We start from the raw sequence: 24,265 nt of genomic DNA, 5'->3' as shown, positions 1-24,265 counted from the left end.
TCTGTCGTCTTGGCAGCGACTCTTCTGGAGGTCCATTTTGCGTTCCTCAGGGTCCCCTGACCTCACAGGTGACCAGCGCAGATGCCTCTGTCATGGGTCTGGCCTCCGTGTGCCGGCTGCAGGAGCTGACGTCCCGATCATCTGATTCGCCCACTGGGCAGTGTCCGTGCAATAATAGCCCCTCGCTGCGGGGCAGGGTCTGATCATGTGACCTGTGGGTGGGGGGGCAGCACTCTGTGGTTCCAGGTGGTGGGATGTGCATTATCACTGGGAGTCTTCAGAAATAGGTATTCATTGGTGACCTGAGATGACCCTGTAGCTTCCTCCAGGCCGGCTGATAACAGAGAGGACAGGCATGTGCTTAGCCATAATGTAGACAAGGTTTAGTGAGGTCTGCCCAGGAAGTTGTGAGTAATGAGGGACGTCCGGTGGTCAGCGGCCTCCCCTCCCCCTCCATGTGACTGGTGAAGAATGGTGCAGGGACAGACAAGGGACAGGTGGTCCTCCTGTCCTCCCCGTCCTGTCGGGCACAGCTGCGCTCCGTCTCTCTCACTTCTCATTGATAAAATTGTGATTCTTCCTCGTGGCCTTATAAGGAGCGGCCGAGCGCTGCTGGCAGGACCCCCGCATTCCTTATAAGACGCAGCTGTCTCTGTATGGGAGGGGGAGGGTCTGCAGGCTGTCCGCAAACACGCACTGCTGCCCTCCCCGAGGAGCACCCCCCTACATTACATCCACTGCACACCCCGAGCACCACACACCCCCCTGCATCACATCCACTGCGCACCCCGCATCCACTGCCCACCCCGAGCACCTTATACACCCCCCCTGCATCACATCCACTGCCCACCCCGAGCACCCCCCCCCCGTATCCACTGCGCACCACACACCCCCCTGCATCACATCCACTGCCCACCCCGAGCACCATATACACCCCCCCGCATCCACTACGCACCCCCCCTGCATCACATCCACTGCCCACCTTGAGCACCCCCGCCCCCCCCGTATCCACTGCGCACCTCGAGCACCACACACTCCCCTGCATCACATCCACTGCCCACCCCGAGCACCATATACACCCCCCCGCATCCACTGCGCACCCCCCCTGCATCACATCCACTGCCCACCCTGAGCACCACACACACTGCCCACCTTGAGCACTGCAACCCCCCGCATCCACTGCCCACCCTGAGCACCCCACCCCCCGCATCCACTGCCCACCCTGAGCACCACGCTGCCACCACTGAGCCTGGGGGCCAAGGGCAGGGCTGTGGGGGGTACGTATGCTGGTGTGGGGAGTCAGGTGGTTCCTGCTGATGCCCTGACTTTACCCCCCCCCCAGATGCTGTGTTGCAGCGGGGGGCGCTGTGTGTATTCCCTATTAAATCACTGGAGAATGGTGCGACTGTTCTCTGGTATCATCCTCTTGTTAGGAAGGGTATGAATGTGTGTACCCAGATTGTGGGAGGAGCCTGCAGGGATGGCCCCTCCCCCAGTGTCCAGCCGACCTAGCATTAAGTCCCCCCCCACTCGATTAGCTCTTGTGCCCCCCTTGCCCGGACGACGTGCGTCCCCCGTATTCCTGCTGCTGCTTTGCTCCTCTATTTTTAGTTTGTGCTAGACGTGTGACCTTGTTGGATCATGTGACTGGTGAGGGTGGGCTGTGGTGGGCTTCCTGGGCACTGAGGCTACTTTCACACTAGCGTTGTTTGCTGTATGTCGCAATGCGTCGTTTAGGAGAAAAAACGCATCCTGTAAAGTTGTTTGCAGGATGCGTTTTTTTCCCCATAGATTTACATTAGCGACGTATTGCAACGTATGGCCACACGTCACAACTGTCGTGCAACGGTTGCGTCGTGTTTTGGCGGACCGTCGGCACAAAAAACGTTACATGTAACTTTTTTTTTGCACGTCTAGTCCACCATTTTTGACTGCGCATGCGTGGCTGAAACTCCTCCGCCTCCTCTCCGTACCTTACAATGGGGCAGCGGAAGCATCATAAGACTGCTTCCGCTGCCAACGTCAGGCATCACTTTCACAACGCACGTCGGGCCGACGCATAGTGACGGCCCCGTGCCGATGCTAGTGTGAAAGCAGCCTAATCAAACAAAGGCCCCACACCTCCAGCTGTTGGAAGTGCCCAAAATCAAAATGTCTGCGGCTCCGAGAGATTGGGGCAGCAATAGTCAAAACCTGCTGTGTGTTCCTGATGGGTGTTCTCCTCCACACGCTGCTTGTCTTCCCTGGGGGGCTCCAGCCTCGCTGCCCGGGGTCCTGTTCAGTCCTCTCGCTGCTCCTTCTGGCTTTTTCAGGTGAGAGCTGGTCGTGGTCCTCTCCTGCCATCACACCCATCATTGTGGGGTCCTTCCCTGGCTCTTACTGGGTTTGTAGCCATACACGTGTGTGTGTGTGTGTGTGTGTGTGTGTGTGTGTGTGTGTGTGTGTGTGTGTGTGTGGCTGTGCACTTTAGGGCAGGGTTTTTTTTTTTTGTTAGAGTTGGAAGGGACCTCCAGGGTCATAGAGTCCAACCCCCGGCTCAATGCAGGAGTCACTAAATTATTGTTGTTGTTGTTATTATTATTGTTATTATTATTATTTATATCAGCTCGGACAGATGTCTGTCCAGCCTCTGAAGACTTCCATTGAAGGAGAACTCGCCACCTCTCGTGGCCGCCTGTTCCACTCATTGATCGCCCTCAGTCACCCTTCTAATATCTAATCTGTATCTTCTCCCTTTCAGTTTCCTTCCATTGCTTCTCCTGTTTCCACGAGTAAATGAGAATAATGATCCCTCTACACTGTGACAGACCCTCAGATATGTGTAGACAGCTATTAAGCCTCCTCTTGGCCTTCTTTATTACAAGCTAAACATTCCCAGATCCTGTTCCCGTTGCTCGTAGGACATACTCTGCAGTCCGCTCACCATACTGGTCGCTCTTCTCTGAACTCGCTCCAGTTTTTCAATGTTGTGGGTTTTTTTGTTTTTAAGGGTTTGTCCTGGCTGTGGAGTATTCTTGATCAAAATGTTCAGTACCGATAAAGTAATAAAGCCTAGGCTTACCCCTGTGCTGACGCCGTCCCTGCACTGTCGGCATTCTCTCTCCCAGTGCGCCTGTCTCATCCCCTCCTCCTGGCAGCTCACCCCTTCTCGTATATAAAGAAGCAGGCGCCCCATTAGTTAAGTGTCAGTAATGGGGTGCTGCATCTTGTAGAAAACCAGACGGCAAAAGGTGTAGAGAAAGACCCGACCGAGCGCCAGTGTGAGTAACGTACAAAAGGTTTATTGAGAAACATCAACATCTAAAGCCAATGCCAAACACACAGTAATAGTGTAACGATGCGCCAATGATTGCGGAGCCAGCCGTAATGGGAAACAGGTCTTGTGAATGGCGGCACAGCGGCCGCGTTCATACATCACCGATTATTCTCCTGGTACAGTGTGCCCTGCCTCTCATCACAGAGGTGCGATATCCGCCTAGAGCGTGTGAAGAGGAGGTGGCGATGTACCACAAGGATCAGGAGGTGGAGAGTGAGCGTAGTCCATGGCATAAATATCGGTCAATACCTACTGGCACCCAGAAAGGTTCTGAGGGGGATCATGGGGGAGTACAGGAAAGACCCCATGTGTATAAGGTGCCGAGGGAGATCATTGGGGAGTACGGGAAAGACCCCATGTGTATAAGGTGCCGAGGGAGATCATTGGGGAGTACGGGAAAGACCCCACGCGTATAAGGTGCCGAGGGGGATCATTGGGGAGTACGGAAAAGACCCCACGCATATAAGGTGCCGAGGGGGATCATTGGGGAGTACGGGAAAGACCCCACGCGTATAAGGTGCCGAGGGGGATCATTGGGGAGTACGGAAAAGACCCCACGCATATAAGGTGCCGAGGGGGATCATTGGGGAGTACGGGAAAGACCCCACGCATATAAGGTGCCGAGGGAGATTATTGGGAAGTACGGAAAAGACCCCACGCATATAAGGTGCCGAGGGAGATTATTGGGAAGTACGGAAAAGACCCCACGCATATAAGGTGCCGAGGGAGATCATGGGGGAGTGGGGTCATGGGGGAATACGGGAAAGACCTTAAGGTGCCGGGAGAGATCAGACATAAAGAATAACAAAGCAACTTGTATATAAAATACAAAGTGTAGAGCAGAATAAAGGGAAGGATAGGAATATACTAACCCAATTGGAATAGGATAATGGAGAAAGCATACACTCAAAAACGACAGACTACAATCTGCAGCAGCAACTACGAACTCCAGCTTCTGCACACCGATTCCACCTAACCCAGATCTCCGTGGAGGACACTACACTTACGTGACTAGAGGTGATATTATAGACGCCATAGGTGAGCGCAACGACAACAACATGGTGGCTGGAGGCGATATTATAGATGGTATAGGTGAGCACAACGATGATGATATGGTGGCTGGAGGCGATATTATAGATGGTATAGGTGAGCACAACGATGACTACATGGTGGCTGGAGGCGATATTATAGATGGTATAGGTGAGCACAACGATGATATGGTGGCTGGAGGCGATATAGATGGTATAGGTGAGCACAACGATGACGATATGGTGGCTGGAGGCGATATTATAGATGGTATAGGTGAGCACAACGATGACTACATGGTGGCTGGAGGCGATATTATAGATGGTATAGGTGAGCACAACGATGACGATATGGTGGCTGGAGGCGATATTATAGATGGTATAGGTGAGCACAACGATGACGATATGGTGGCTGGAGGCGATATTATAGATGGTATAGGTGAGCACAACGATGACGATATGGTGGCTGGAGGCGATATTATAGATGGTATAGGTGAGCACAACGATGACGATATGGTGGCTGGAGGCGATATTATAGATGGTATAGGTGAGCACAACGATGACTATTTGGTGGCTGGAGGCGATATTATAGATGGTATAGGTGAGCACAACGATGACTACATGGTGGCTGGAGGCGATATTATAGATGGTATAGGTGAGCACAACGATGACGATATGGTGGCTGGAGGCGATATAGATGGTATAGGTGAGCACAACGATGACTACATGGTGGCTGGAGGCGATATTATAGATGGTATAGGTGAGCACAACGATGACTACATGGTGGCTGGAGGCGATATTATAGATGGTATAGGTGAGCACAACGATGACGATATGGTGGCTGGAGGCGATATTATAGATGGTATAGGTGAGCACAACGATGACGATATGGTGGCTGGAGGCGATATTATAGATGGTATAGGTGAGCACAACGATGACTACATGGTGGCTGGAGGCGATATTATAGGTGGTATAGGTGAGCACAACGATGACTACATGGTGGCTGGAGGTGATTTTATAGATGGTATAGGTGAGCACAACGATGACGATATGGTGGCTGGAGACGATATATGGTATAGGTGAGCACAACGATGACGATATGGTGGCTGGAGGCGATAGATGGTATAGGTGAGCACAACGATGACGATATGGTGGCTGGAGGCGATATAGATGGTATAGGTGAGCACAACGATGACGATATGGTGGCTGGAGGCGATATAGATGGTATAGGTGAGCACAACGATGACGATATGGTGGCTGGAGGCGATATAGATGGTATAGGTGAGCACAACGATGACGATATGGTGGCTGGAGGCGATATTATAGATAGTATAGGTGAGCACAACGATGACGATATGGTGGCTGGAGGCGATATAGATGGTATAGGTGAGCACAACGATGACTACATGGTGGCTGGAGGCGATATTATAGATGGTATAGGTGAGCACAACGATGACGATATGGTGGCTGGAGGCGATATAGATGGTATAGGTGAGCACAACGATGACTACATGGTGGCTGGAGGCGATATTATAGATGGTATAGGTGAGCACAACGATGACTACATGGTGGCTGGAGGCGATATTATAGATGGTATAGGTGAGCACAACGATGACGATATGGTGGCTGGAGGCGATATTATAGATGGTATAGGTGAGCACAACGATGACGATATGGTGGCTGGAGGCGATATTATAGATGGTATAGGTGAGCACAACGATGACTACATGGTGGCTGGAGGCGATATTATAGGTGGTATAGGTGAGCACAACGATGACTACATGGTGGCTGGAGGTGATTTTATAGATGGTATAGGTGAGCACAACGATGACGATATGGTGGCTGGAGACGATATATGGTATAGGTGAGCACAACGATGACGATATGGTGGCTGGAGGCGATAGATGGTATAGGTGAGCACAACGATGACGATATGGTGGCTGGAGGCGATATAGATGGTATAGGTGAGCACAACGATGACGATATGGTGGCTGGAGGCGATATAGATGGTATAGGTGAGCACAACGATGACGATATGGTGGCTGGAGGCGATATAGATGGTATAGGTGAGCACAACGATGACGATATGGTGGCTGGAGGCGATATTATAGATAGTATAGGTGAGCACAACGATGACGATATGGTGGCTGGAGGCGATATAGATGGTATAGGTGAGCACAACGATGACTACATGGTGGCTGGAGGTGATTTTATAGATGGTATAGGTGAGCACAACGATGACTATTTGGTGGCTGGAGGCGATATAGGTGGTATAGGTGAGCACAACGATGACTACATGGTGGCTGGAGGCGATATTATAGATGGTATAGGTGAGCACAACGATGACGATATGGTGGCTGGAGGCGATATAGATGGTATAGGTGAGCACAACGATGACTACATGGTGGCTGGAGGCGATATTATAGATGGTATAGGTGAGCACAACGATGACTACATGGTGGCTGGAGGCGATATTATAGATGGTATAGGTGAGCACAACGATGACGATATGGTGGCTGGAGGCGATATTATAGATGGTATAGGTGAGCACAACGATGACGATATGGTGGCTGGAGGCGATATTATAGATGGTATAGGTGAGCACAACGATGACTACATGGTGGCTGGAGGCGATATTATAGGTGGTATAGGTGAGCACAACGATGACTACATGGTGGCTGGAGGTGATTTTATAGATGGTATAGGTGAGCACAACGATGACGATATGGTGGCTGGAGACGATATATGGTATAGGTGAGCACAACGATGACGATATGGTGGCTGGAGACGATATATGGTATAGGTGAGCACAACGATGACGATATGGTGGCTGGAGGCGATAGATGGTATAGGTGAGCACAACGATGACGATATGGTGGCTGGAGGCGATATAGATGGTATAGGTGAGCACAACGATGACGATATGGTGGCTGGAGGCGATATAGATGGTATAGGTGAGCACAACGATGACGATATGGTGGCTGGAGGCGATATAGATGGTATAGGTGAGCACAACGATGACGATATGGTGGCTGGAGGCGATATTATAGATAGTATAGGTGAGCACAACGATGACGATATGGTGGCTGGAGGCGATATAGATGGTATAGGTGAGCACAACGATGACTACATGGTGGCTGGAGGCGATATTATAGATAGTATAGGTGAGCACAACGATGACTATTTGGTGGCTGGAGGCGATATTATAGATGGTATAGGTGAGCACAACGACGATATGGTGGCTGGAGGCGATATAGGTGGTATAGGTGAGCACAACGATGACTACATGGTGGCTGGAGGCGATATTATAGGTGGTATAGGTGAGCACAACGATGACTACATGGTGGCTGGAGGTGATTTTATAGATGGTATAGGTGAGCACAACGATGACGATATGGTGGCTGGAGACGATATATGGTATAGGTGAGCACAACGATGACGATATGGTGGCTGGAGGCGATATAGGTGGTATAGGTGAGCACAACGATGACTACATGGTGGCTGGAGGCGATATTATAGATGGTATAGGTGAGCACAACGATGACTACATGGTGGCTGGAGGCGATATTATAGATAGTATAGGTGAGCACAACGATGACTATTTGGTGGCTGGAGGCGATATTATAGATGGTATAGGTGAGCACAACGATGACTACATGGTGGCTGGAGGTGATTTTATAGATGGTATAGGTGAGCACAACGATGACTATTTGGTGGCTGGAGGCGATATAGGTGGTATAGGTGAGCACAACGATGACTACATGGTGGCTGGAGGCGATATTATAGATGGTATAGGTGAGCACAACGATGACGATATGGTGGCTGGAGGCGATATTATAGATGGTATAGGTGAGCACAACGATGACGATATGGTGGCTGGAGGCGATATAGATGGTATAGGTGAGCACAACGATGACTACATGGTGGCTGGAGGCGATATTATAGATGGTATAGGTGAGCACAACGATGACTACATGGTGGCTGGAGGCGATATAGGTGGTATAGGTGAGCACAACGATGACTACATGGTGGCTGGAGGCGATATTATAGGTGGTATAGGTGAGCACAACGATGACTACATGGTGGCTGGAGGTGATTTTATAGATGGTATAGGTGAGCACAACGATGACGATATGGTGGCTGGAGACGATATATGGTATAGGTGAGCACAACGATGACGATATGGTGGCTGGAGACGATATATGGTATAGGTGAGCACAACGATGACGATATGGTGGCTGGAGGCGATATAGATGGTATAGGTGAGCACAACGATGACGATATGGTGGCTGGAGGCGATATAGATGGTATAGGTGAGCACAACGATGACGATATGGTGGCTGGAGGCGATATAGATGGTATAGGTGAGCACAACGATGACGATATGGTGGCTGGAGGCGATATAGATGGTATAGGTGAGCACAACGATGACTACATGGTGGCTGGAGGCGATATTATAGATGGTATAGGTGAGCACAACGATGACGATATGGTGGCTGGAGGCGATATTATAGATGGTATAGGTGAGCACAACGATGACTACATGGTGGCTGGAGGCGATATTATAGGTGGTATAGGTGAGCACAACGATGACTACATGGTGGCTGGAGGTGATTTTATAGATGGTATAGGTGAGCACAACGATGACGATATGGTGGCTGGAGGCGATATTATAGATGGTATAGGTGAGCACAACGATGACGATATGGTGGCTGGAGACGATATATGGTATAGGTGAGCACAACGATGACGATATGGTGGCTGGAGACGATATATGGTATAGGTGAGCACAACGATGACGATATGGTGGCTGGAGGCGATATAGATGGTATAGGTGAGCACAACGATGACGATATGGTGGCTGGAGGCGATATAGATGGTATAGGTGAGCACAACGATGACGATATGGTGGCTGGAGGCGATATAGGTGGTATAGGTGAGCACAACGATGACTACATGGTGGCTGGAGGCGATATTATAGGTGGTATAGGTGAGCACAACGATGACTACATGGTGGCTGGAGGTGATTTTATAGATGGTATAGGTGAGCACAACGATGACGATATGGTGGCTGGAGACGATATATGGTATAGGTGAGCACAACGATGACGATATGGTGGCTGGAGGCGATATAGGTGGTATAGGTGAGCACAACGATGACGATATGGTGGCTGGAGGTGATATAGGTGGTATAGGTGAGCACAACGATGACTACATGGTGGCTGGAGGCGATATTATAGATGGTATAGGTGAGCACAACGATGACGATATGGTGGCTGGAGGCGATATTATAGATGGTATAGGTGAGCACAACGATGACTACATGGTGGCTGGAGGCGATATTATAGATAGTATAGGTGAGCACAACGATGACTACATGGTGGCTGGAGGCGATATTATAGATGGTATAGGTGAGCACAACGACGATATGGTGGCTGGAGGCGATATAGGTGGTATAGGTGAGCACAACGATGACTATTTGGTGGCTGGAGGCGATATTATAGATGGTATAGGTGAGCACAACGATGACTATTTGGTGGCTGGAGGCGATATTATAGATGGTATAGGTGAGCACAACGATGACTACATGGTGGCTGGAGGCGATATTATAGGTGGTATAGGTGAGCACAACGATGACTACATGGTGGCTGGAGGTGATTTTATAGATGGTATAGGTGAGCACAACGATGACGATATGGTGGCTGGAGACGATATATGGTATAGGTGAGCACAACGATGACGATATGGTGGCTGGAGGCGATATAGGTGGTATAGGTGAGCACAACGATGACGATATGGTGGCTGGAGGTGATATAGGTGGTATAGGTGAGCACAACGATGACTACATGGTGGCTGGAGGCGATATTATAGATGGTATAGGTGAGCACAACGATGACGATATGGTGGCTGGAGGCGATATAGATGAGCACAACGATGACTACATGGTGGCTGGAGGCGAGATAATAGATGGTATAGGTGAGCACAACGATGACTACGTGGTGGCTGGAGGCGATATTATAGATGATATAGGTGAGCACAACGATGACGATATGGTGGCTGGAGGCGAGATTGACACTGTAGATGGAAAGGGGGAAGAGATCCAATAATTATTATAATTGGAGACGCCATTATAGCTGCTGTGGGTATATAGGGCACCAAGATCGTGTGGTAGATGGTGTACGGCACATGCCGTCAGGGCGAGGGCTCGATCACTTACAATGTAAGCGGACTATTACAATCCGATAATATTGCACTCGGCTGAATGTTACCTCTGGGGCCGCTCACATCCGCCATTATTTTCTCATAACGATTATGCTGCGATCTGTATTTCTGCTTGTGAATCTGTAAATCGTATTGCAGGCTCCATGTAAATCTGTGGGCCCGTAAACCTTGCAGTGCACTCTGTCACCCGACTGCAGTGTGATTCCCTCGGACGACGGCAACGGAGATGGAGAAATACAAACTTTGGTCTTCTCCGCAGATGCGCTGCGATTCTCTGATGCCTCACAATCTGAGCATGGACCACGATCGCAGCGGAGCAGAGAGTCCGATGTGATCCGCTGGTGTGAATGGACAGGGAGGAGGTTCCAGTAGCATCTAGGGTTAATGGTGATGAATGAGAAGTCCATGAGCGTGAGCAGTTACCAACTTTTTGTGAGACCCAGAGACAACCCAAAGGAATAGTGGCCCAAATCTAGGATGCTGTGCATAGGCAGAATATCGACCATACTGTTAGTAAACTATTTGGGAGGATACATAGTAATAGAAACAGTCCAGAGGGGCGTAGGAGTCCTATACAGATTGTATATGGACAGAGGGCAATTACCGCCCGACCAGGGCAGGATCGTGCACCCCATGGACCAGCAAGTCGTAAAGCAGCAAGTAGACAAACCATTGTTAAAAGTTGGCCCAAGAAAGAGATCCATAGATAAAACCACGACTGTGGAGTTGGAGTCAGTATAAAATGGACCAACTCCAACTCCTAAAATATATAATAAATTGGGTACGATAGTTCAATGAAGTTTGTGGGGAACATTTTTATCATAAGAATTTAAGAAAGTTATGAAATGTCCTATAACATTTGTCTGTCCTATTCCTGATCTAAGGTCTAGACTTTTAGCTGAGATGAATCTGCTGCAGTTTATGTTCATAAGTAGTGAAGCTCCTCCTCTACAGATAAAGGGGAAAAAACAAACACACAGGGAAGGAATGCCTGCATTCATCTCAGAACTTCTGGAGTGAACAGGAAAGCAGGATTAAAGAAGGTAAGTACTTCCTAAAGCATATCTAAACTTTCAAAAAACTGTGCATAAATCAATAGTCCAGTATATGTTGTCTATGGATGCTTGATGTTTTAGTTTGTTTTTCCTCTTAGCTCATGTTTGGAGAAATTAGCTGCTCTGAAGACTTATATACACTATACATAGAATATAAGGAGAAAAACTGTTGTCTAACATCTCAAATTCAGAAATACAGTAACAGGATTGATGAGAACATAGATATTTGTGTGTTCTACAATATGATTCAGCACGAACATGCTCCCTCCCTCCTCCCCTCTTCATAGACTGTGAAGAAATATGATGTGAAGCATTTAGTGAGCTGTACCCTGAGACAAGCCTGACATTGAAGGTTCAGCATAAAGCTATCTAACATATTTTACAAGCTTTATACTTATCATCTGTCCTATTGATTTATGCAAAGATTTTTTATTTATATCCCAAATTATACAGTGCATGATTCCCTATTGCAAGAATTACAATATATTTTTTTTCTTTACAGGACAAAATTATTTTGAGAGCGAATTTACATAATTACAAAATGTCTAAGAAGCATCTTATGAAGTCCTCTGTATTTTAGCTTTTCACAGTGACTCAAGATAATAAACATTTTGTGTCAGTGTATAAGTGACCCAGATGAAAACAAATGCTGTGATGCCAAAATCAGTGCATACTCAGGCAGTGATAAAAATGCTCCTTCAAGAGATTCCAATCTAAGTAGACAATTACAACGCTTCCACCCAGAAGTTTACAAAGCTGTGATTGAAAAAGATCACAGCAGCACCAAGAAACCAGAGACCAGCACTTTCTGCCAGGCAAAGGAGGAGGAAAGAGCGTCTCAAACGTCATTTACAAGATATTTTGTAAGTGACAAAGTTACTGTAACAATGACAGAAGATGTTTAAAAGACAGCTCATGGAGCTTGTTGTGAAGGACTGTGTACCATAATCATTATTTGCACGACAAGCTTTTACAACTCTTAATGGAGAAATGGCCCACAAACTTGGTGTTTCTCTGGAAAGAGAAAGTAGTAGAAAATCAGTGATTGAAGAAGCCCTTAACCAAAAGGAAGATCTTAAAAAGACTCTCGAGATGCTTTGTGTTTTTTAAAATGGAAGCCTGCACACATCAGAGTGAACTATTTTGCGATCAACGTTCGATATGTTTGTGACAACAACAAAAAATTGTTGCAAAGATGCTGGCAGTAAAAGCTACTAAAGCTCTTCACAGCAGCCAGTTTCTCCAGACATTAGTGGAAAAAGTTCTGCAATATTATGAACTAAAAAAAAAAAAACAGGTTCTTGCTATTGTAACTGATAATGCTTCATACATAAGTACAATTAAACTGATGAATGAGAATAATGAAGGTGAACAGCAGCTAGAAGAACATTTCACATTCAGTATGTTGGAGATGGAAGGCCACAGTCCTGTTCCCATAACGGACGAACAAACAGATATTACTACAGAAGAGCAGCAAAATGATTCTTTACAATTAGATGATCTTGTTGAAGCTGCTTCACACCTCTTTCCTATTCATCACATGCGCTGTGTTGTGCACACGCTGCAGCTGGCAATAAGCGAGTCTGCATGAGGGACATGCTGGAACTCTGATTAGCAAAGTGAGGAACTTGGCTATTACTGCCAGAACCCCTAAAATTGGTTCCATCTTGGAGACATGCTGGAAAAGGGGCAATTGTGGATGAAGCCCCCCGGTGGGGCAGCATCTACTTAATGATTGAGCGATTGCTTGAGGTGAAACCCTTCCTTGTAGATATGGCCTCAGGTAACACTACATGAAGACCAATGGACACAGGTGGCTGAATTGAAGGAATTTCTTCATCACTCATTTATAGTGACTAAAGTTACAAGCTGAGGATTTAACTCCTGGCATTTTTAGTGGAAGAGCTTGATGTTTTCCCTGTCCCAGAGAAGAGGTTTAATCACAGATGGCATTGCTGCTTCAATGAAATGGAGACACTGCTATTAGAAAATAAAATTCTTCTGGCAGCTGTTTGTGGACCCGAGTCATCGTATATTGCTGGATGATCATCAGCTTATTAAAGGAAAAGAAGTTCAGCTTGAGGTAGCAGTTAGGATGAGTGGCTACACGACGGCCATGAGCAAGAGGACTCGGGTCCTGCCAGTGCTGCTGCTGCCGTTCCTTCATCTTCATCAGATGAGGAGTTTGATTTCGACAAGTATTTGGACGACATGGAGCAGACAAAGCGTTACAGCAGGGAAAGGTTCCACTCCCATAGAAAACAGATTAACCAGATTTCAGCAACATTTTTCACTTACTCTCAAAAAAGTAGAAGAGATCAATCGTTCATCACAACTGACTGTGCACGAGGCAATTCCTTTACACCCTGAAATTGTTAGCGATGTCGCCCATGTGGTTACTGCTTTGTCACCAACTCAAGTTAGTGTAGAGAGGCTGTTCTCTAGCCTTAAAATAATTCGGTCAGATGTGAGGTCATCTATGGAGGAGAATCTGATGGAGGTGATACTATTTCTCAGAACAAACTCAGACTGCGCAAATGTTATTCAGTACGTTTTTGTTGAAAACTGTTTTTTTTTTTTTTTTTTTTTCCACTTACTGCAGAGTGTATAATCGTAAATACGAAAGTTTTTTTGCTCTAAAGTTGTGCAATAAATATATTTTATGTCCTATCTAAATGGCTTGATTATTGTGTCATAATGATGATTAAAAGCCTGATGTTACCATTTTACTACAGTAAATTTATCACTTAAACATGAGCCATGTAAGAGAGAGGTGGAGTCGGAGTCATGGGATTTTAGGAGTTGGAGTCGGAGATTTAGCCTACCAACTCCACAGCCCTAGATAAAATGTTAATATTTTATATGCAATATTCAATAAAATATAAGACACAGATGAGTCATACACAAAATACCTAGCAGGGGAGATGTTAGCACTATGCAACCAATGAAATAATAAAAACTACGTGAAGAACATGCATAAAAAGCCCTAAATGGTGTGGATGTCCTGAATAAGAATAGTACGTACGGGTATCAAAATAATACATAGTGAAAAAAGCTGTGCCGGGACAAGTGCACTGTGAAATAAGGTGTGAAACAATATGGAGAGGAGTCTTCTGCTCACAGAGCAGACGCTCAATGGGATAGATGAGGAGGGGGATGGTAGGATGGAGCTGCAGGACAGTGTGGCAGTTAGCTGGGTGACAGAAGGCGGGTAGAGGGAAGAGTGCCAGGGAGGCTAGTCCTGATCTGGCACACCCCAATAAGTTTGCTAAGTTGGCAGATGAGGGGGGTGCCAGTACAGGGGTAGCACTGCTGCAGCCAGGCATGTCCTCTGAAAGCCGGAGGAGTGACTGCTCCAGTAAGGAGGGAAATAGGAGAGCAGGGCAGGCCAGACAGGTGCTGGTAGTGGGGGACTCTGTTATGATTGAACTGGTGGTTAGGAGCACTAGAAATGACCAGATGAGCAAACTAGTAATACAGGACGAGCTCTGGGAAGTGGGAGCTCTGCTGACCGCAACCCCTAATCCTATCACAACAACTAGAAATAGCCGTGGAGCGTACCTGACTCTGCCTAGACGCCTCTTCACAGCCTAAGAGCTAACTACCCCTAAAGATAGAAAATACAGCCTAACTTGCCTCAGAGAAATTCCTCAAAGAAATAGGCAGCCCCCCACATATATTGACTGTGAGTTAAGATGGAAGTCACAAACACAGGAATGAAATAGGTTTCAGCAAACGAGGCCAGACTTAACTAAATAGACTGAGGATAGAAAAGGTATCTTTGCGGTCAGCATAAAAAACTAACAAAAAAACACGCAGAGTGTGCAAAAGAGAGTACCGCACCGACTCACGGCGCGGTGGTGCCACTCTGTATCCCAGAGCTTCCAGCTAACAAGACAAAATCATAATAGCAAGCTGGACAAAAACACAGTGGTAACAAATAAGCTAGCAGGGACTTAGCTTTTGCTGAAGTAGACAGGTCATCTGAAAGATCCAAGAGAACTGAACCAGTACTAGGACATTGACAGCTGGCATCAGGTAACAATCTGACTGGAGTTAAATAGAGCAGCCAGCCAAGGCCTAAACGAGATCAGCTGGAGAAGGAACCTCAGAACCAGCAGCTCCACTCACAGCCACCAGAGGGAGTCCATGGACAGAACTCGCCGAAGTACCATTCATAACCACAGGAGGGAGTTCGAGAACAGAATTCACAACAGGACTCCATTATTAGGGGAACAGATAGGGCAATCTGTCACAAAGACAGGGATTGTCGGACGGTGTGCTGCCTACCTGGCGCTCGAGTCTGACACATCGCTGATCGGGTTGACAGATTATTGGGAGGGGCTGGTGAGGACCCAGTGGTCATGGTGCACATTGGCACAAATGACAAAGTTACAGGTAGGTGGAAGGTCCTTAAAGATGATTTCAGGGAATTAGGCTGCAAGCTGAAAGCAAGGACCTCCAACGTGGTATTTTCCGAAATACTGCCTGTACCACGTGCCACGCCAGAGAGGCAACGGGAGATTAGGGAGGTTAATAAGTGGCTCAAGAATTGGTGTAGGAAGTGGGGTTTGGGTTCCTGCAGAACTGGGCCGACTTCTCAGTGGGCTACAGGCTCTACGCTAGGGACGGGCTGGACCTCAATGGGGAAGATGCAGCTGTGCTGGGGGAGAAAATGGCTAGAAGGTTGGAGGAGTATTTAAACTAGGGATTGGGGGGGAGGGTATTCAATTTATAGGAGGGGAAGATAGGGCAGATAGAGACCTGGGCACAAATAAGGAAGTTGGGGGTGGCGGTGGCATGGGGGGTGGGGTTAGAACAGTTAGTAATTTAAGAAAGAATAGAGGTACAGAGAGGAACATCAAGTGCATGTATACTAATGCCAGAAGCCTCGCCAACAAAATGGATGAATTAGAACTAATGTTGTTGGAGCATAATTATGACATGGTGGGGATATCTGAGACGTGGCTGGATGAGAGCCATGACTGGGCTGTTAACTTGCAGGGCTATAGCCTGTTCAGAAATGACCGTACAGATAAGCGAGGGGGTGGGGTGTGTCTGTATGTAAAATCGACCTTAAAACCCATCCTGCGTGATAATATAGGCGAATCTAATGAAAATGTAGAGTCCCTGTGGGTGGAGATAAGGGGAGGGGGAAAAAATAATAAATTACTGATAGGGGTTTGTTATAAATCTCCAAAAGTAATGGAAGCAATGGAGAATATCCTCGTAAAGCAAATAGATGAAGCTGCGACTCAAGGAGAAGTCATTATTATGGGGGACTTCAACTACCCTGAAATAGATTGGGGAACAGAAACCTGCAGTTCCAGCAAAGGTAATCGGGGTCTGACAACTATGAGAGACAATTACCTCTGACAACTGGTTCAGGACCCAACAAGGAGGGGGGCACTGCTAGACCTAATATTAACCAACAGGCCAGACCGCATATCAAATATAAGGGTTGGGGGTCACTTGGGGAATAGTGATCACAAAATAATAAGTTTTCAGGTCTCCTTTAATAAGATGTGTAGTAGGGGGGTGACAAGGACACTAAACTTCAGGAGGGCAAATTTCCAACGGATGAGAGAGGATCTTGGTGCAATTAACTGGGACGATATCCTGAGACATAAAAATACACAAAGAAAATGGGAGACGTTTATTAGCATCCTGGATAGGACCTGTGCACAGTATATACCGTATGGGAATAAACATACTAGAAATAGGAGGAAACCAATATGGCTAAATAGAGCTGTAAGGGGCGCAATAAGGGACAAAAAGAAAGCATTTAGAGAATTAAAGGAAATAGGTAGTGATGAGTCATTAAATAAATACAGAAAATTAAATAAATTCTGTAAAAAGCAAATCAAGGCAGCAAAGATTGAGACAGAGAGACTCATTGCCAGAGAGAGTAAAAATAACCCCAAAATATTCTACATAAATAGTAAGAAACTAAAAAATGAAAGTGTTGGCCCGTTAAAAATAGTCTGGGTGAAATGGAGGATGATGATGAGGAAAAAGCCAATATGCTAAATGACTTTTTTTCATCAGTATTTACAAAAGAAAATCCCATGGCAGCCAATATGACTAGTGATAATAATTCCCAATTTAATGTTACCTGCTTAACCCAGCAGGAAGTACGGCGGTGTCTAAAAATCACTAAAATTTACAAATCTCCGGGCCCGGATGGGATACACCCCCGAGTACTGCAGGAACTAAGTACAGTCATTGATAGACCATTATTATTAATCTTTAAAGAGTCCATAATAACAGGGTCTGTACCACAGGACTGGCGTATAGCAAATGTGGGGCCAATATTCAAAAAGGGGACAAAAACTGAACTCGGTAATTATAGGCCAGTAAGTTTAACCTCTACTGTGGGTAAAATCCTGGAGGGCATTCTAAGGGATACTATACTGGAGTATCTGAAGAGGAATAACCTTATGACCCAGTATCAGCACGGGTTTACTAGGGACCGGTCATGTCAGACTAATCTGATCAGCTTCTATGAAGAGGTAAGTTCCGGACTGGACCAAGGGAACCCAGTAGTGTATATGGACTTTTCCAAAGCTTTTGATACGGTGCCACACAAAAGGTTGATACATAAAATGAGAATAATGGGGATAGGGGAAAATATGTGTAAGTGGGTTGAGAGTTGGCTCAGGGATAGGAAACAAAGGGTGGTTATTAATGGAGCACACTCGGACTGGGTCGCGGTTAGCAGTGGGGTACCACAGGGGTCAGTATTGGGCCCTCTTTTTAACATATTTATTAATGACCTTGTAGGGGGCATTCAGAGTAGAATTTCAATATTTGCAGATGACACTAAACTCTGTAGGGTAATCAATACAGGGGAGGACAATTTTATATTACAGGATGATTTATGTAAACTAGAAGCTTGGGCTGATAAATGGCAAATGAGCTTTAATGGGGATAAATGTAAGGTCATGCACTTGGGTAGAAGTAATAAGATGTATAACTATGTGCTTAATTCTAAAACTCTGGGCAAAACCGTCAATGAAAAAGACCTGGGTGTATGGGTGGATGACAAACTCATATTCAGTGGCCAGTGTCAGGCAGCTGCTACAAAGGCAAATAAAATAATGGGATGCAGTAAAGGAGGCATAGATGATCATGAGGAGAACATAATTCTACCTCTATACAAGTCACTAGTGCGACCACACTTAGAATACTGTGCACAGTTCTGGTCTCCGGTGTATAAGAAAGACATAGCTGAACTGGAGCGGGTGCAGAGAAGAGCGACCAAGGTTATTAGAGGACTGGGGGGTCTGCCATACCAAGATAGGTTATTACACTTGGAAAAACGAAGGCTAAGGGGTGATCTTATGTTAATGTATAAATATATGAGGGGACAGTACAAAGACCTTTCTGATGATCTTTTTAATCATAGACCTGAGACAGGGACAAGGGGGCATCCTCTACGTCTGGAGGAAAGAAGGTTTAAGCATAATAACAGACGCGGGTTCTTTACTGTAAGAGCAGTGAGACTATGGAACTCTCTGCCGTATGATGTTGTAATGAGTGATTCATTAATTAAATTTAAGAGGGGACTGGATACCTTTCTGGAAAAGTATAATGTTACAGGGTATATACACTAGATTCCTTGATAAGGCGTTGATCCAGGGAACTAGTCTGATTGCCGTATGTGGGGTCGGGAAGGAATTTTTTTCCCCATGGTGGAGTTACTCTTTGCCACATGGGGTTTTTTTGCCTTCCCCTGGATCAACATGTTAGGGCATGTTAGGTTAGGCTATGGGTTGGACTAGATGGACTTACAGTCTTCCTTCAACCTTAATAACTATGTAACTATATAAGTGTTGCCCAGAGAACAACGTAAAAAGGTAAATAAAGTGAGAGAGTGCCTCTAGCATCCCTTCTATAGATAGGCCAAACTGACCCCCGCCAACAGCGTAAATATGGTGCAGCTTAAACAATGAAAGGTTACAATACGTTGACTCGAGGACCACAGAGGTAGTGATGGTTGGTAGCCCGGAAGTTCCCCCTTACGCGACGCGCGTTTCACCCTGAGCTTCTTCATGCCCCCCAGAAGGTCATATATTATAGTGCAAAAGTCACAGGGGCAGGGGGAGCGTTTGGGTGAACTTTTTACAATAGTTTGGCTACTTGTTTAGTGCTTGTGCCATTTAGTTTATTTGGACGTTGTTTGATTTGTTACGTCGTACAAGCAGTCGGAGCGGATCTCATTCCACAAATACTTCACAATGAGGCATAAGGAGAGCGAGGATGTGCGAGTAGTGAGATCGAGAGATCCAGATAGACCATGGAAAAGTAATCTACCCTCCAGAAGATGGGCCTGTCACGTAACTTCAATTGTTAATGACCACACACGATCCCAAAAGATCGAATCGGGGGCACAGTAGGAAAGGACCGTCCTCTTCAAAAAGATCATATGGTGGAATTAAACAATAGGGTGAAGGCACATATATAAATCCGTAATTGTATAAATGTACACACATGGTGTGTGCACCATAATACATGTCACAGCTCCCCCCCGCCCAGTGACCTCTGCACTATAATGTCAAGGTTCACCCCCCCTGCTCCGTGACCTCTGCACAATAGATGTCACAGCTCATCCCCTCCCTGCACAGTGACTTCTGGGCAACAGATGACAGCTCACCCCCTGCACAGTGACCTCTGCACAGTAATAGATGGCACAGCTCACCTCTCTGTAGTTATAAATGACACGGTTCACCTCCTCTGCACAGTATTAGATGTCACAGAGCGCCTTCTCTCTGCACAGTTATAGATGGCACAGTTCATCTCCTGCACAATAATAGATGGCACAGCTCACCTCTTCTGCACAGTAATAGATGGCACAGCTCACCTCTTCTGCACAGTAATAGATGGCACAGCTCACCTCCGCTGCACAGTAATATATGGCACAGCTCACCTCCCCTGCACAGTAATAGATGGCACAGCTCACCTCTTCTGCACAGTAATAGATGGCACAGCTCACCTCCTCTACACAGTAATAGATGACACAGCTCACCTCTTCTGCACAATAATAGATGGCACAGCTCACCTCCCCTGCACAGTAATAGATGGCACAGCTCACCTCCCCTGCAGTTATAGATGGCACAGCTCACCTCTGCACAGTAATAGATGTCACAGCTCCCCCTCCCTCCGCACAGTGACCTCTGCACTATAATAGATGTCACAGCTCACCCTCCTGCGCAGTGACCTCTGCACAATGGATGTCAAAGCTCATCCCCTCCCTGCACAGTGCCTTCTGGGCAACATATGACAGCTCACCCCCTGCACAGTGACCTCTGCTCAGTAATGGATGGCACAGCTCACCTCCTCTCTGTAGTTATAAATGACACGGTTCACCTCCTCTGCACAGTATTAGAGGTCACAGAGCGCCTTCTCTCTGCACAGTTATATATTGCACAGTTCGTCTCCTGCACAATAATACATGGCACAGCTCACCTCCTCTACACAGTAATAGATGGCACAGCTCACCTCCCCTGCACAGTAATAGATGGCACAGCTCACCTCTTCTGCACAGTAATAGATGGCACAGCTCGCCTCCCCTGCACAGTAATAGATGGCACAGCTCGCCTCCCCTGCACTGTAATAGATGGCACAGCTCGCCTTCTCTGCACAGTAATAGATGGCACAGCTTGCCTCCTCTGCACTGTAATAGATGGCACAGCTTGCCTCCTCTGCACAGGATAGTGCTTACAATCCTGCTTCTCTCCCCCAGGACTCTCTGAAGCCGGCGTTCACCGTGTCCAACCTTCCCGGCACTTCCAGCATCCAGACGGCCCCCACCACCTCCACCTCCATGCAGGTCACCAGCGGCCACTCCTTCCCCATCACCAACTACCTGGCACCTGTCACCAGCGCCAACGGGACAATCCTGAAGACGGAGGGTGGGGCCATGAGCTCCGGGGGTCTCATGCAGCTCCCCACCGGCTTCACACTGATGTCTGGTAAGTCTTCTGCCTTCACCCCCTAACCCTGTAATCGGGGTCATCAGGTGATGAACTCTCCTCTCCAGCAGGGGGCGCCGTCGCTCAGCAGGTGCCGGTGCAGGCCATCCAGGTGCACCCCGCCACCCAGGCGTCCCCGTCCAGCGACAGCGGCTCTGACCTGGTGCAGACGTCATCCAGTGGGACAGGTGAACAGCGGGTCGTGGTCTATATGGTGGGGGGGGGGGCAGTGGATGTGTGTTCTGTGGTGGTCTGTAGGCGGGTGGTGATCTGTGTATGATGGGTGGTGGTCTGTGGATGGTAGGCAGGCAGTGGTCTGTATGGTGGGCGGGTGGTGGTCTGTGGACGAGTGGTGGGCGGGTTGTCGGTGGGCGGGTGGTGGTCTGTATGATGGATGGGTAGTGGTCTGTGGACGAGTGGTAGTCTATGGATGGTAGGCAGGCAGTGGTCTGTGCATGGTGGGCGGGTGGTGGTCTGGATGAGTGGTCTGTGGATGGTGGGAGGGTGGTGGTCTGGATGAGTGGTAGTCTATGGATGGTAGGCAGGCAGTGGTCTGTGGATGGTGGGCGGGTGGTGGTCTGGATGAGTGGTCTGTGGATGGTGGGCGGGTGGTGGTCTGTGGGCGACACCATGGCCTCTGATCTCACGCCACTTCTCCTCCATCAGTGACCCTCCCTGCTGCTATCATGACCTCCTCTGTGCCCACCACCGTCGGCGGCCACATGATGTACCCCAGCCCGCACGCCGTCATGTATGCTCCCACTCAGGGATTGGCAGATGGGAGCCTGGCAGTGCTCAATGCCTTCTCCTCGGGCCCCCCGATGCAGGTGTCCCACTCGCAGGACCAGGGTAAGGTGGACTGACCATGTGATGGGTGTTGCCCGCTCTGCTGGGTCTTGCTGTGCATGTGTGCCCCTGACTCCTTTCTCCATAGGTGGCGTACAGCAGGTTTTCCTCACCGCGCCGTCCGGCACTGTCCAGATTCCCGTCTCTGCCGTGTCGCTTCATCAGGTTGGTCTGCTGCCTTGTGCTGCCTCCTAGAGCCGCTTGCTGAGTGCTGCGTCTGACCTGTAGTTTCTGTTTTGTCCACCAGATGGCGTTGATTGGGCAGCAGTCCGGCAGCAGCAGTAACCTGACCGAGCTCCAAGTGGTGAATCTGGAGACGTCGCACAACAGCAAGAACGAGTGATGGCCGCTGCCGACAGACTGCTGCACAGGAGACTGCTGCCCGACAGACTGCTGCACAGGAGACTGCTGCACAGGAGACTGCTGCCCGACAGACTGCTGCACAGGAGACTGCTGCCCGACAGACTGCTGCACAGGAGACTGCTGCCCGACAGACTGCTGCACAGGGGTCTGCCGCCCGACAGACTGCTGCACAGGAGACTGCACCACTTATTTATTATTGATGCCTTTCACTTGTTGTTTGATATCGTTTTTTTCCCCCACGGACGACTTTTGTGTTCTGGACCAGGGTGCAGTGTGTTCCTCCTCAGATCTGGGGCCCATGTTGTGACCCCTTGGTTGAGAGAGATTTGCACTTCATGTGATGGGAGGACAGGCTCACTCTGATGCTGTTATACAGGGGCGGGGGTCCGTCTCCCACCGGCCAAAGACAAAGAATTTTATCAAGGGAATGAAGACATTGTTTTATTTTCCTAAATCCTCAGTATTTTATGGTGTCTGGCCTGCGCTCAGAGGCTAAAGAAGGCAGTGTGGGGTCCGGCCTCTGCGGAGGGTAAAGGATGTGTGGGCAGGGGTGTCCATGTGTCTGTGTGCGGAGGGCAGGGGACACGTGGGGGCCTGCGGTCGGGGGCGGTTCGGGGTCCGGCCTGTGTGCGGAGGGCAGGGGACATGTGGGGGGCCTGCGGTCGGGGGCGGTTCGGGGTCCGGCCTGTGTGTGGAGGGTAGGGGACAGGTGGGGGCCTGCGGTTCGGGGTCCGGCCTGTGTGCGGAGGGCAGGGGACAGGTGGGGGGCCTGCGCTCGGGGGCGGTTCGGGGTCCGGCCTGTGTGCGGAGGGCAGGGGACACGGGGCCTGCGGTTCGGGGTCCGGCCTGTGTGCGGAGGGCAGGGGACACGTGGGGGGCCTGCGCTCGGGGGCGGTTCGGGGTCCGGCCTGTGTGCGGAGGGCAGGGGACACGTGGGGGCCTGCGGTTCGGGGTCCGGCCTGTGTGCGGAGGGCAGGGGACACGTGGGGGGCCTGCGCTCGGGGGCGGTTCGGGGTCCGGCCTGTGTGCGGAGGGCAGGGGACACGTGGGGGCCTGCGGTCAGGGGCGGTTCGGCGTCCGGCCTGTGTGCGGAGGGCAGGGGACACGTGGGGGCCTGCGCTCGGGGGCGGTTCGGGGTCCGGCCTGTGTGCGGAGGGCAGGGGACACGTGGGGGGCCTGCGCTTGGGGGCGGTTCGGGGTCCGGCCTGTGTGCGGAGGGCAGGGGACACGTGGGGGGCCTGCGCTCGGGGGCGGTTCGGGGTCCGGCCTGTGTGCGGAGGGCAGGGGACACGTGGGGGCCTGCGGTCAGGGGCGGTTCGGCGTCCGGCCTGTGTGCGGAGGGCAGGGGACACGTGGGGGCCTGCGGTCAGGGGCGGTTCGGCGTCCGGCCTGTGTGCGGAGGGCAGGGGACACGTGGGGGCCTGCGCTCGGGGGCGGTTCGGGGTCCGGCCTGTGTGCGGAGGG

At 49.0% G+C, this 24,265-nt stretch overlaps 1 protein-coding gene across 3 annotated transcripts in view; it reads left to right on the top strand.

The window, feature by feature from the left end:
* The window catches only part of SRF (serum response factor), a 28,822-nt gene extending 5,377 nt beyond the window's left edge, over positions 1-23,445 (top strand). For 2 of the 3 annotated variants that reach the window (XM_077281888.1, XM_077281890.1), the window contains exons 3-7: positions 21,364-21,592; positions 21,661-21,780; positions 22,259-22,441; positions 22,527-22,603; positions 22,686-23,444. In XM_077281888.1, coding sequence (XP_077138003.1) covers positions 21,364-21,592; positions 21,661-21,780; positions 22,259-22,441; positions 22,527-22,603; positions 22,686-22,781 — 705 coding nt within the window. In that variant the 3' untranslated portion in view covers positions 22,782-23,444. Of the gene's footprint in view, positions 1-21,363; positions 21,593-21,660; positions 21,781-22,258; positions 22,442-22,526; positions 22,604-22,685 lie in introns of all 3 variants that reach the window. The other variant, XM_077281889.1, reaches the window with a different exon arrangement.
* Positions 23,446-24,265: the final 820 nt, after the last annotated feature.

Source organism: Ranitomeya variabilis, chromosome 2 (assembly GCF_051348905.1).
Source record: "Ranitomeya variabilis isolate aRanVar5 chromosome 2, aRanVar5.hap1, whole genome shotgun sequence".
NCBI classification, from domain to species: domain Eukaryota; kingdom Metazoa; phylum Chordata; class Amphibia; order Anura; family Dendrobatidae; genus Ranitomeya; species Ranitomeya variabilis.
This window is presented reverse-complemented; position numbering and strand designations above follow the sequence as displayed.